At 37.4% G+C, this 15,433-nt stretch overlaps 1 protein-coding gene across 1 annotated transcript in view; it reads left to right on the top strand.

The window, feature by feature from the left end:
* Positions 1-15,433, top strand: part of CNTNAP4 (contactin associated protein family member 4) — a 230,621-nt gene that overhangs the window by 66,168 nt on the left and 149,020 nt on the right. Inside the window, exon 3 of the mRNA XM_054579166.1 lies at positions 5,012-5,205. Coding sequence (XP_054435141.1) covers positions 5,012-5,205 — 194 coding nt within the window. The remainder of the gene's footprint in view (positions 1-5,011; positions 5,206-15,433) is intronic.

Here is a 15,433-nt window from a genome sequence, read left to right as displayed (position 1 = left end):
GGAATGGGAGTCATGCCATATTTAATGTTAGTAGGCGAGAGAAGCAATTCTTTTCTATATTTTAAGGCTTTAACCAAGAGTATTTTTTCTTCAATTTTCCTTTTTACTTCCCTGAAATTGTGGAATGTACCTCCATGACCAACACTGACTATTAGTGATACCTGGCAGATGAGATATATGGGTCTTAAACATAATTCCTCCAGTCATTTATTTATCGTCAGACAACCCTGAATAAATTATTTGGATATATTCCTGGGAAAAAATAGACTACTACAGGGTAATGATAGTTGTGCAGTTATTTCAGGGGTAAAGAATAGAAAAGGATATGATTTTTAAAATGAGATCCTTACACAGATTTAAGTTGTTTTAAAAGCAATTTCTTATTTATATTAAAATGATTTGTATACTATTGAGAAAGTTTAATTTGCATAATATTGGGAAAACTTACTTAGCTTCTGTAAATCTTTTTTTGAAGTTCCATTTGAAAAGAAGATACATTAAAACATATTTCATCTCACTATATAATTTAAATAATTAAGTTTAATATGGTGCATAAAATTTCTGGTAGAGTACTTAACATAGAACGGACACTGAATAATTTTCAGTTCATTTTCCTTTCCTGACAGTTCACAGCAACATATATTAAAGAAGCAAATTCCTTAGGAATCTGATGTTTAAAAGTGGTAGGCACCAGCTAGGAGAGATGCCTTGTTTTGTGGTCGTTCAGTAACTAAGCTTTTTCCAGGCTTAACTTTACTGTGATCATAACTCTTTGTTTGGAGTCAGGAGCAACAATAGTGGTTTTACAAGTCAAAAAGTAACAATTACCATATCCTGAGATGCTTGCTGTATGTGAGATAAATCAATAGGCACTTAATATGTTTTTAAAAGTTTAATTCTCATAGCTTTACTACAGTACTTATTTAAAAATCTCATCAATGGGGAGAGTTTTTATACTTAAATGGGAGTTTTCAGGCTGCTATATGATGATTCAAGAAATGTTACTGTTTGAAAAGATTGATAACACTTTATTATGTCAAATCTCAGTAGAGAGGCCATGCACGAGGACAGTGGAATAGGGAAAGGGAGTCTGCGATGTAGGGCAGAAATGAATGGAGGGACAAGACTCTTTTGTAGAGCAAGTGTCTATAATCAAGGAATAGATAGGGTTACGGAAATACAGTCTTTGGTCTCATGGATATTCGTCTATTGTGATGTTGAATATATCAGTATGTTAAAAGCATAATTACAGATGAATAATGCTTGACCAGGAGGTGAAAGTTTTGGTTAATGAATAAAAGAAAGAACAGTAATTCAGAGTTTACAGTTTGTTGGAGTTAGCCATCATTTTCTCCATTACAAAAGTAACTATGATAATAGGACAAGGAGAGACCCCCGAAAAACCAGAATTTATTTATAAAAATTGTGTACTTATTCTTACATGTTTTAACTTAAGTCACCTTCAAAGTACTCTCCATTTGATGAAATACACCTATCGAGACTTTTTTTCCACTGCTCAAAACAGTTTGAACTTGTCAATTTTGATGCCTTTTAGTGCTTTTGCAGTTTTTGGTTTCACCTCTTCCACATCGGCAAAACATTGCCCTTCGAGGACTTTTTTCACCCAGGGAAACCAGAAAGAGTTGTCCAGAGCAAGATCAGGTGAACAGCAAGGGGCGGAGCACAGGGTTCATGCCTTTTTTTGGTCAAAAACTGCTGAACACTCAGCATGGTGTGGGCAGGTGTGCTCATAAATCACCCATCAGGAAAGGGCCAAACACATTGAAAAAGGCTTTAAAAAAATTTCACTGAAGCCAAATGCAGCCTTTACAACAATGCCGGCTGGTACACCGATACTGGTGGGTTCCTAGAACACTCACCTAGCCGGGGAGGCCTGTGCCGCGAGAGGCTGGCCCTCCAGAATATAATTGTTTTGTGTGCATGTGTGTGCGTGCGTGCGTGCGTGCCTGTGCGTGTGTGTGTGTGTGTGTGTGTCCCCGTCCCTTGCATGTCTCCAGAAGGCTGGGTGGTGTGGCAGTGGCCATACAGCGGGGGCAGTTTAATGTCAGCTGCAGTCGGAATTTTCATCTCATGTCCCTACCTGATAATTTTCATCTCATGTCACTACCAATTGTGCCCAGTTCTCTATCTCTGCCTCTTATCTCTATATCTGTCTGTGCATTTTGCATGTTACTTTTGACATTTGTTTTAAAATTAGGGTGAGCCTACCCCTCCATCACGCACGTACCGCATACGCATCTGCAGAGCCATGCAGCTTAAATCCAAGGGACCTCTGGATTCCCTGTGGCCGACTTATCACTTCGTAGAGCCTGGGGGCATCCAAGTTTCCATTACTTTATTGGTGCACCTCCTTAATGTATAGCTTAATTTGCATATCAGTAGTACCTTTTCACTGCAGGTGAGAAATTGAAATGTTCAAGGTCAATTAATTGCTAATGTTTCGATTTGGCTAGTGCAGCTGTAACAGTGAATGATGCTGAGAAGAGGGCGCAGTCAGTGAGAGGTTCCTCTTTCTCCTGATGAGAAATGATGATCCAATTTCAACCCACTAGACTCACTCAATCCTTTTTCCTCATTGTGCTTCTCTCATGTGTTCACTTTGGAAATGCTGGCCTCTAAAGGAGTGTCAGAATGCCAGAGAAATATTATGAAATTCTGAACTTAAAAATGTATTCTCATTATGAATGTTAGACCATTAAAATTAACTAGAAAGAAGAAAAAGCAAAAACATCAGCATTTCCTCTGGCGTGTAAGTTGATCCATATAATATTCCAACTGTAGAAATGTCAGGTTAAGTTGATGGTGGGCTGGGGTCACCTGCTTTGTTCTTCTCCAACTTTTCCATGTGAAGAAAATGATAAAAATACAGACGAGAGGCCGTTGCGTCAGGAAGAGGACCAAGGATGCTTGGATAGTGTCAGGCCCCAGGAAGCTTCCCCTTCCGAACTGCCGCTAGGCCCTGAGGCAGAGTCATAAGATTAGATAGAAAGGTGGGGGGAAATACTGATGCTTCCGCCCACTGGCATCATGTGCCACCAACACTAACCCCCCTGGAGTCGGATACTAGACAACTAGGGACAGCCCTGTGCTCTGGAGCCCCTTGAATTAGCCAGTTCACAGGAGTCCACAAAATCTACCTAACCCACCCCACCCCACCTGCTATATGTCAGCCTTCCCCAACAGCTTCGGCTTGTCAGCCCTTTCCATGGTCCATCTGCCTGCGAGGCCCTGACTGACAGCCTTCTCTTCTTTAGGGCTATAACAAAACATACTGCCTTTCATTGGTCAGAGTGTCATTGTGTTGTATCTGCCATCAAAAGAATTTTTAGCCCTGACTGGTGTGGCTCAGTCACTGGTTCAATTCCTGGTCAAGGCATATGCCTGGGTTATGGGTTTGGTCCTCAGTTGGGGCACCTGAGAGAGGCAACCATCAATGTTCCTCTCCCTCTCTCTCTCCCTTCCTTCCCCTCTTTTTAAAAATAAATAAAATCTTTAAATTTTTAAAATTCTTATGAAACAGTTAACACACATTTGTCCCTTTAGATCTCTCAGTGCTGTGCACTACACCACAATAGCAAACTTGATCAAGCGTGTCTCTGCACTAGAGTCTGTGCTCCAGGTAACATAAAATGGCACAGATGTCAAGAATAATGCTTGAATAAAAACTGTATTTAAATTAATGTCAATCTGTGTCTAAAATGTCAAACCTTATCAGAGCCTCAAGGTGGATGTGGAAAAAAATGGGAGAAGTAAACATGTATTAATAGTCATATTGGGGTGTTATGTAATAGATGTTATATTTTAATAATATTGCATGTTAAATAATTACGGATTCAAAAATGTGTCAAACTCTGTCTCATGACATTGACAATGATTATATAGTACTTATACAATCAGCAATGTCAGAATTACTTAGGATAAGTAAATTCCCCAGTAAAGTAGTATTGTTTAAATTGGAAGAATAAAACATCTTAAGACACACAGTAGTCACATTTATAATTTTCTGGTGTGCACTGGCTAAAACAAAACAATAAATTTTGCTCTACTCATTCTTTCTCTAATATACAACAAACTGCTATTTTTCACTTCTGAGTGCTCAAGCACAACTTTCTCTGTGATCTTTCCCATGATGCTGTCCTCCCCAGCCCTCCCACAGCCGTCCTCTCTCTTCCCCAGGAAGGAGAGAGCGGGTGGTGCATTGGTAAACTGGCTGGGGTGGGGGTGGGTGCTAATTGCAATTGCCAGTTTCCGTGGTTTAAATACTCCCACCATAGCCAGCTGCAAAGATTGCTATGTTTAACAATTGGCTTGCAAAATTCCTGAAAATTTGATGGTCTCTCACACACTGTTGCAAGCCAGCTTCCAAAGGAAAGAACTCTCCATCATTTATTATGCTATCATTGTTCCCTGCACATGCTCCACCATTAACATTTTTCATGTTGTGTTTCAAACATGCTTTTCAATGTCAGTTCCTCCTGTAAGACTATGAACACAGGGTAGGGACAATTCCCTGAGCATCTTTGCATTCTAAGGCTTAATGGTGTACGGAGCCTACTTGATCAGACGTAGTTTTCTAGTTCTACCATAGAGTGAAGGTATTCCCTTGAATTCAGGTCTGAGCAAAGAGAGTGAAGGCTAAATCATTACCCCGTAATGCATGCAGGCAGTAAACATGCTATTTGCAAGTGTCGACACAATGTCTACCTGTGGGATTAAGCACTTTAAACAATCAGTGAGACCCATAGTTCTACCGGGTGTCAGGATGTTCTAACACCTAGAAATGAATATAATTAACATGGACTCCATTCATTTATACTAAATTCTTTTTTTCTCCCCCTACAATTATGAGAAGTTTAATATTTTGGAAATAATGTTTTCTTAAGTTCCACAGAGGAATAAAATCTTACTGGCATTTTTTTCCTACTATCACAGATTTTTCACTAATTTTTTTTTTTTTACCAATATTTTCCTGTTTCTCTTTTCTCAAAAGGAGCTGGTGGGTGGTCTCCACTTGTGTCAAACAAATACCAGTGGTTGCAGATTGACCTCGGAGAGAGAATGGAGATCACCGCCGTGGCCACCCAAGGGGGATATGGGAGCTCCAACTGGGTGACCAGCTACCTCCTGATGTTCAGTGACAGTGGCAGGAACTGGAAACAGTATCGACAAGAGGACAGCATCTGGGTATGTCTCTTTAACAGAATATATGGTCTGTCAGGCAAAGAAGCACCGTCACCCCTGCATGTTGTTGACAATCTCTTAACCTAAATCAAGAAACAGAATCTTTAGAATTACTTAGAAAATATTTTTTTGAGAGAAAATATATTACTATTTCTTTTCTAATACATTTCATTATATAATTTATGAAACTACTAAAGGTAAATTTATTTCACAGAGTCCTCAGAAGTTGAAAAAAATCTTATTAGTCCACTAAATAGTGTGGAAGTCTTAAGAAGTAGACATAACAGGTATAAGAAATGTTAAGTTTTTTTAATAATGTAGTAGTTTTGCATTTTTTAAAAGGTTGATCAAAATAATTGATTCCTTTTGTTTCCTCTGATGACTCTGAGATTTCTGAATTAAATCGTTTCCCCACTCTAGTGTGTGGAGGTTTTATATATAATATTTGGAGTACTCATATATGTTATATATATATATATATATATACACCTATATGGGATTTATATATAGACCTTTCTGTAGCATTTTCAGAGTGTAAGTGTGTAAAGTGCTGTGTTTTGTGGATGGGTGCAGTTCCTGTAGGAGAGGCGGTGAGGGAGGCAGTCCATAATAAGTGGGGGGTGTTTGTGGTTGACTGCGTGTAAACGCCCGGTGGGAAAAGGAAGCTAAAGGAAGTTTGCTTGGTGGTGAAGAAAGGACTTCTTTGTTAGCATAAAAAATTATTGATCTGGATCTTACATGGGCCAGAAACAACATACAGCAATCAAAGGACTACTTTTCTCCCTCTGGCTGAGCCGACAGAACCAGAGAAAATGAGCAACTTAATGAAGCATCATTCTTAGCACACAGATAATTTGGAAGCCTATTTGGGCACATAATGATAATTTTCTTTGATCAGTCAACTGCCTCTCCTGTGAAACTTCATAGAACTTCTTTATACATTATAAACTCACTGAACAAATAGATTATGATTTACTCACCTTTGTATCTGTGAAGCTCTTGGTGGCCATTCATTTCATTTTATTGATGTAAATTGAATTGAGAAGTAGCCCTATTCTTTCTTTAGAGAGAACAACAGTTGGGCTGAAAGAAGTTGCCTATTAGCATTTTTAAGAAAAGCTTCCTTAAAACCCCAAAGCAGGTTGAAGTTGTGTATAAGAGCAAGAATAACTGGATATTATGGTTGAATAAGTTCCATGAAAACCATTCAAACTAGGGATAAAATAAACAGTAATTATGAACCAATAACAATGAAAGCTTAATGAGGTATTTATTTTAACTAGGAGTTTGGATTGTCTTTTACTCTTTCTCTAAATTGAGCATTGGATTTTAAACGAGATAAGGAGTGGCTAATTCATGCTAATATTTAGCTGTGTTAAGGAAAATGTATGTTTTGACATCTTTAAAAATGATAGATCAACCATGAAAATTGTTTTCTCATTTCTCAAGCTCAGGGAAAGCCAGCCCTAGATGGTGCCCTTTGCCTTTTCTGATCACGCCTATTAAAGGTGAGGTGCTCAGGGTGAAGTAGTGGCGTGAATAATACCCTTGATTAATCAAAACAATCAATGCAAAGACAGATGGCATCTGTCACAGTTACCTTTCAAGGTAATATTATTTTTTTAGACTATGCTACAATTTGTTGGTGTATTTACTGTCATTACCTCTTATGTGTAAGGTATACCTGGCATGTTGCAGGCAAATACTAAATGTTTGTTGAATGAATGAATAAAAGAATGAACGAATGAAAGAAACATACTTTCTTGTAGGATAATTTTATGATCACAGTACTAAAAGTGACTTTTCTTTTTAGTACATCTATGTTGTGCCAGTTAAATATATTTAGAGTTAGGATAGTACATTTCTCTCTTCCTTATAAATTATGAGCTTTTTTTAATGAGAGAGGGTTATCCTTCTCATCTTTGCATTTCCAGTATTCAACACCCACCATGGCACATGAGTGAATTGGTGAAAAAATTAATGAATGAGTATATTTGAATACATTGATTTCCTAAAGTGTGCTTAATTTTCTGTAAAATTCTGGGAGGTATGAAGAGAATGAAAACAAATTGAAGAATGATCTAGAGAAGCATGCAGATATGAGGTATAGGTTCCTGGAGATTTGGAAATTGACAGAATATGGAGATCACTGCAGAATGAATTTGTCAAAAGAGTAGGGCTTACATCAGTATTGAAAGAAGCATTATGATTTAGATCATGGAAGGATTAAGGAAGCTATTCCATGAAGCTAGAAATGTGTGAGCAAAGCATGAGCATTGTAGATAACCAGTTTCTGTGTAATATCCAGTGAGACTGCTGTTCATAACGGGCTGTCAAGTGTGAGGTCTGGACAGTACTTTTGGATATGACAGGGAAGGCTTATGGATGAGATCAGGCATATTCAGGGTGGGGTGGTACAGGGCCGGGGGGATTCAAGGGAGAGAAAAAAATGGGACAATTTTAATAGTATAATCAATAAAATATACTTTAGAAAAAGTTAGAAAAAAAGAAAGCTATGGATAACTTTGAATGTCAAGATCAAAATTAAGACTTGGTGCATCAGGTACGATGATCACACATAAAATAGGTGAAGGTTATCGTGTAGATAAAAGAACCTCAAATCCTCAGACCTTGGTGACTGGCATACACACACAGAGAAGCACGCTGCTGTCCCAGGCGGGCAGCAGGGTTCTGTTCCACTCCGCAGTCACTTGGGCCCCGCCCTGAGGCCGCTCGCTCTTTGTGTGGACCTGCACTTTGCCAAAACAGGAACACTGAAACCTGGTGGCATTTTCACCTGGAAAAACACAGATGGCTGCAGTTTGGATTGTTTTCCACCAAAGAACAATTTTTAATTGATGTACATAGTAAGGAGTGTAGTCTTTGTTTGCATTTTGCAAATATGTATTTCCTAACCTATTCTATTTTTGGCATTTTTTTGCCCATTTTTTCTACATATTATGAAATCCATACAAATTAAACAAAACATGACAATTTTCTTTAGAAGCTCCACAGTCTGCTCCAGATGATACAAATAAATCTATGAAAGAGAGTTAGGAAATACATAAGGCATTATGCAAGTATGTGATGGAAAGAGAAGAAAAGACAATTGTTATAAATTTAGAAACAAATAAAATAAAACCCATCAACATGGATTGAAATGCTGCAGTGAGGATGCCTCATTCTCCCTTCATCTGATCCCCTTTTAAGCACTAGAGAAAACAAAGACTTCTATATACCTGAAAGAATTAATAAAACACCCTGCTGCTTCTTACAAGTAATCTTTAAAAATTAGGGCAAAATATTTTATTTATTATCATACAGGTCATGTACGTATTTAATAGACCCGATAACTTCAAAGATATATGATATTTAAAAATAACACATTAAAACATTTCTTTAGAATAAATTTATAGTCCAGTGTTTATCAATGTAATTTATATCAAGTACTTTACTAGATGGAATATAAGTATTTTCCCCCAAATTAGAAAATACAAGCCACTAAAGTGTTGCTCTGTATTATGCTAAATGAAATAAGCCAGGCAATGGAAGACAAATACCATATGATCTCATGTATAAGGGGAACTTAATCCACAAAACAAATGAGCAAAATAGAACCAGAGACTTGGAAATAAAGGACCAAGTGACAGTGACCAGAGGGGAGAAGGAATGGGGATAAAGGGGGAAAGAAGGGGACGCGGGGGCAAGCCGAGGAACAGGGACGGAGGACTCAGGGCACGGACAGCGCGGGGATTGACGGCAGGAGCTGGGTGACGGGGCAGGGGAGAGCAGGGGCGAACAGGCAGGGCGACTGTAAGTGAACAACAGTAAAAAAGTAAAACAAAATAAAGAAAGAACATAAGAATGTATCAATAAAAAAATAAAGTGTTGCTCTCAAATTGAAGGCAAAATAAACTCCTTCAACATCTATGATCAAAAGATTTTTTTACAGTCAGTTTATTGTAAATGATCGAGAAAGTAAATGTAAGGTATAATTTTCACTCATTTAAGAACAATTGCAGAAATTTCATGAAACTAACATCTAAAAATTATTTTAAGTAGATCAACATGTGCAGGAACTTTATACTTTGTAGCCAGATTATCCAAATTCTCTGACACTGGCCCAAGATTCTTTTACACAGCAGACTGTAAAGAAATGGATGGTTCCAGCTTTACAAGTTATTTAAGGAAATATGATTGTTATGCACAAGAATAGTTTCCTTTTTTAGATTGAATTCAATTACACCTGATTTTTCAAACAAACAAAATGCTTCAGCATATTTCTGAAGTTACATTTTTTTTTTTTTTTTAATTAGAAGTGTCTAATGTCATGGTTCTGGGTTTGGCTGATGAAAGACAAAAAGCCCCTGTGACATAGTCAGTTGGCTAGAAGTATCACCTGCCATGCAATATTTATGCCATTCTTATCACTGTGAGTGATTGAGTTGTCGACTCCGTAAGCCAGGCAGGGCAGAAACACTACCTGCAAAGATTTTAACATATATTTTTCTCCTGTCAAATAAGTAAGCGATTGGGGGATTTTAATAGGAAACCAGAGGAAGCGGAAATACAAGTGGGAGGAGTGCTGTGTGAGCTCAGCGCACTCTCCCGGATGAGTTGCATCTTTCCTGGACCTTTTCCTATGCTGAGCCCTTTCCCGAGTGACCTAAGACTACAAATTAGTTGTGGCGACAAAAAGTGCAAGGGTACTAATGCCATGTATGTCAACATGTCAAATCATCAAGCTTAATAATACATTGCAGTACTTGCCTCAGTACTTGGACAGACGCCTAGAGAATGCCTTAAGCTGCTTCTGCCTTTCAATTGAACTTCTACTCTAATGCCATAAAGACATTTTTATTTAAAGTGTACATTATTAGTCTCTATCCTCAGGGAATCTCTTGTTTATATATCTATTTAACTAGGAGTTCTCCATCCTTTTGAAAATGAAAATGGTTAAGCTACTAGTATGAGGTTAAAGGTGGCTGTGTTTGGATTTGGAATGTGGTATCAGTCACAAATCAGAACAGTAAGTTTGCGAGGCACCTTCTCTGTCAAGTGGTGTGGTTTATTTTACCTTGCTGCATGTGTGCCTATTCTGCAACAAATTATGACAGTCCCTTCTCTTAAACTTCTTTGAACATGTGTATTGGGACTTTATATCACTATGTAATTTACAAAAATATATGAATGCCTATGAACTATAAGTACACATTATAGCAATAGAAGATAAATGATAATGCTGCTCCACATTCTTCAAAAGGATCTGTTTCATAGGAGGCAAACTAAAAATTATTTGAAGAGAGTGAGGAGAGTTAGCCAGAGGTTTGATCTGCGTGCTCCTCAGATTGCACACTTACATTCAAGATCATTCTCAGATCATCAACCAGAGAACAGCGTGTTTTAAAAACATTTCACAACTTATGTCTCACATTCTACTATGTGACAGTTCAGTGACAACAGCATCACCCTCTTTTCTCTATTCTTCTTGTCATCACTGTGATGTGATGTCACAGGTGTCTACTTTTGACTTTTGTCATGCCCTAGTCACAGTAGGCTACACTGGGAGTCCTTCTCTCTTGGAAGCAATTCTGTCCTTCTGATATGTTTCTTTATTGTTCTTTATGCCTAAGGCTAGTAGGTCTTCTAGAAAATGAATGCATTAGGCTCTTTTTCGTAATTTCACATTTTAATTTCCAAACTTACATATTTCAATCAGAGAAGAGGTTCGAAAAATATGCAAGTATAAAGCTCGAAAAGAGGAGATAAGACTTGGCAATGATACATACAGTTCTTAAAAATCTAAGAGACTCTTACTATTTTTTAAAAAAGATAATTTAATAATATGTATAACATGAAGATGAATTTTTGGAATCAGTAATTTATCTTCCTACCTATAAATAACTAGGTAGACAATATAAAAGGAATACATACTCCACTTATAGTAGAACCAAGAATGAATAAGTATCAAAGAAGAAACTTAAACAAAAATGTATACGATATATGAAAATAATATTTAGGATATTATTTAGGGACTTAGAAGGGGACTTGATTAAATGCAAGGACATATCTGTTTTCAAATAGGAAACAGTATTATAAAGCTACTCATTCTACCTAAAATAACCCATAAAAGTAGAATCATTCTGAATTTCCCATATAAACTGATACGAAAAAATAGATAGTTAGCAAAAATAACAGTGGTAAGGAAAATCTACATGTTAAGAAAATCTTATAAATCTGTATTAATTAAAACACAATATTGGTACATTAAAATATAGTGTAAGGAACAAAATAAAAAAATCCATTACTAAGTCCAATACATTTAAGGATTTGCCTAAGAGAGATACAGCATTGAAAATATGTGAGGGAATGTAAATTAGTCAATAGGGAACTTAGTAAGCTATAGCCTCTAGAAAAATAAATAATATTTTTATGTCAAAATAGATTTCAGATGAATCAAATACTTAAAAAACAGTAAAGGCTCAGGAAAATATTAAAAGAAAACACAGGACAACATTTAGATAAACATAATATTGGAAGGGACAAGTCTTTCCAAGCAAGAGAACCAAACCCAGATGCCATAGAGGAGAAGATGAAAAATTAGATAATATTGAGAAAGTTGCATGGGGAAAAAAAGGCATAACAACATTAAAAGGTATATAATTTTTAGCCTGAGTGGTGGCAATGCCCAGTTCGATTCACCAGCAGTGGCTTTAGATTAAGATTGGCATCCAGACTAACTATGACTGAATATGCATTCACCTGCAGGTTTACTTAGATTTAAAAAAGGGTAAAGGGTAGGAAACCACATAGCATGTACAGCAACATTAATGGATGCTCAGTTATGCTGAACAGCTTCTAAATATGCCAGCACCTTGATCTGGGTCAAACACGGTGACGACGGACAGGCTGAGTGGACACCACCACCACAGATTAGTAAAGCCCTTGGTCCCAGGGCCATTCAGCTTCGATTCCTTGCTAATGATGTAATTCCTTGGAGACACTTGCCAACCCTGTTCTCTTTTGTACCTGCGTCTTGTTAATTCCAGGTTTCTCACTGATTGCAGGTTATGTCTGAGGTTCCAAAATTTTACTGCACATTTGAGCTTTGATGCCCAGGCAGCATCCGTGCCAATTAAATAATATTTGGGACTTAAAAATATGGCCCCAGGTGATTCAAAGTGTGGCAGCCCATGGATTATTCCATAAATAAACTTGACAATCAAGTACAGATTCTTAGTTCAGTACCCAATCCTCTGGATGCCAGTTCATTCTTAGATCCAGTATATGTCACTTGAGTATATGTTGCAAGAAGGATTTGGCTAAAGATTTAGGCTAGGAAGAAAAGATCTATAAACCAGATGTCGACTAACTGTCCTTCTAATGAGGAAGACCTAATTTCTTCAGAATTTAAAGTTACACTATTCAATACGGTAGCCACTAGCTACATAAGGCTATTTAAATGTAAAATTTTATCAATTAAAATGAAATAAAATTCAAGTTCCTCCATCATACTGTCCACACTTTACGTGCTCAATAGCTACATGAAGCTAGAGGTCACTGTTTTAATGCAGTTCTAGGGTGTGTCCATCACGACAAAAATTCTACTACTGCATATAGCAGATATATTTTAAAATTAATAATAAAAAACTGGGCTTTATTTTGTTTAAAGAAAGAGGCAAAATATATACAGGCAGTTGATAGAAAGGAAAACATGATATGTAAATATGTAAAATTGTGTTCAACCTCATTCAGTATTGCAGAAATGCAAATTAAAACAAGTGTTAGGTAACACTTCCTAAAAGATAGAAACAAATGTGAGTGTTGTAACTATAGTGTTAACACATAATTTTCCAAGTTGCTGTATGTAACAAAATAACATCTTTAATTTCAATAAATTTGCATTTAATGTAAAGGCTTTTCTTTAAAAAATTTCAACTACTGCATCAAAACCGTGGTATTACGGATATCACTGTTTAATACAAGAGGAAGCTAAAAATGAATTTTGAAGAAAAGCATTTTAAAATCAGTAAGAATGAACACTTATTAAATACTTTCTATATGCCAAGCACTATTCTACATGCATTCTATATATTTAGTCAATTAACCTTCACAACCCAGTGAGTTAGGGACTATGATGATGAGCAGTTTGTAGTTGAGAAATAAGGGATGGTGAGGTTATTTTTCCAAGGCCACACAGCTGGGGGGGGCATGGTTTTGATCCCCAAGAATCTAGTTTAAAAGTATCCCCTATGCTACATGTTCAAGTATCACGTGTTATGAAATCAGCCTTTTGAAGGAGAACGCAGATGAGTCATGGGGCATGGGAGCAAAGGCGCCCCCACTCTCCGCTGCCAGGAACGTGCATAGGTACAAACTCTTTAGGGAAGGGAGTCCAAAACATCATAGGTTAATGCTCAAAATCTGTCCAAATACATAATATACACCAAAAAGCAGCTCAGACAACCCCAGGGATTTATCCTGCAAGTGTACTTGTACTGCGCAAGAGAAACACATGCAGTGGCATTCATTGCCTGTAATAGCAAAATAACATTGATCCAGTTCACCAGCAGTAGCTCATTTGCTTAAGTAAATTATAGTGCTGTACCTTCTACATGATGGAATGATGTATGGCCATCAAAAATAGATGATATAAGAATATACTGGCCATTTCTGGTGTGAATTTATAGTGAGCTGTCATTTGATACTAAAGAATGAATCATAAGGAGTGAAAAGGAAGAGATGGGCAATTGATGGAATACATGTTTATTTAATAAAAGCACAGGTAAATATTAGGTTTATAAGAGGTTTCAAATGGGGGAAGAAACAAAGGATAACAGAGGAGAAGGGAGAGGAACAAGTCCAAATACTAAATTTTTAAGAAAAATAGGCAATGGACATCTTGTATCATTTACTGATAATGGGAGTTATCAATATGAAGCATTATGTATTATTTTAATATTTATCATTAATTTAAAATATATTTCCATTTATACAATAGTTGAGTGACCTCTGATCATAATATGGCAACATAGAAAAGCCTCTTAGTTCCAGTACTAAGTTGAGATCCGAGTCAGTGCCCAGTCAGAAAAGCAGAAATCACTGTGGGCAACTGAAACTGGGAGGTCATCACAGGAAGCTGGTTGTAGGCGATCAGTCCAATGCAAGGGGGAGAGGCAACTCAGAGCTTAGCAGCAGCAAGAAGCCATTATGGCTCCAGGAGCTGGAGGGATAATGAGAAGGTAGTGCTTCCAGAGCTAAGGGGTTGGCCTTGTTCAGTTAGTTCTTGAGCCATGGCAGGGGCTGCCCGTGAGAGGATTATGGAAGCAGGCGCCTTGGAAATACAGCCGCTTACCAAGAAGCTGCTTGAGGCAGAGCAAAAGAGGGAGAAATATCCTGGCTCCTCCCTTCCTTTCACCCACCAGTCTCTCTTTAGTGCCCAGCTGGAAGCCCACTTACACCCAGCCCAGTCTACCTCACTCAGCCCTCCCATGTCTCAGAACAGAGCAGGGAACAAAGGCACACAGTTCTAAGTGCCATAAGAAAATGACCAGTACAAGCCTAAGAAGGTATGTTGCTAAGGACACCTCGCCTCTATGAGCTGCTGCTGGTGCTTCTTTAACTTACAGAATGAAGAAAGAATCCAGGCATTTGCTGAGTGATCTCTCATTCCCTTTCAGTTGTAAAATTGTATGCTTCTCCTTTGACTCACAAAGAAAGTAGATCAATAATATTTTTACTGAAGAAATTGAGATTTAACATAGTAAGTCTTCCCCACCCAACTAGTGCAACATTTATAAAATTTTATATTTAGCTCTCTTTCCTCCTGCTAATATTCATGAGTATGCAAAACTAGCAAAAAACAGTATTTCAATATACCTAAAGAAAAGAATTCATTATGAAAATGAAATCACTGGTTTAGGGTCATTTTTGTTTTACACACAATCTACTCTAAGGCAGTAGAATGATGCTGTGTTTAATAAATAATGGATTCAATCTTTGTTGCTTATCAAAATATGTACTGTAGTTCAAAGCATCGATTTGCTCTCTGTGTGGGAAAGGTAGCTTTATTCCTCAAGAGACATTTTGCAGATGAGTGCCAAGGCTCACTGCAGAGGACCAGGCAGAAGAGCATGTATGTGTGTTCATACACATCTGTTGTTGCTTCTGGGTTGGTGCTACTACATTCATTTGTTGTACAAAGAACAGCACGCTCCTATATTTTATTGAA

Source organism: Pteronotus mesoamericanus, unplaced genomic scaffold, assembly GCF_021234165.1.
Source record: "Pteronotus mesoamericanus isolate MK-2021 breed Mesoamerican mustached bat unplaced genomic scaffold, CSHL_Meso_final contig_52, whole genome shotgun sequence".
Classification (NCBI taxonomy): Eukaryota; Metazoa; Chordata; class Mammalia; order Chiroptera; family Mormoopidae; genus Pteronotus; species Pteronotus mesoamericanus.
The sequence above is the reverse complement of the archived record's forward strand: the minus strand, read 5'-3'. Positions and strand labels throughout refer to the sequence as shown.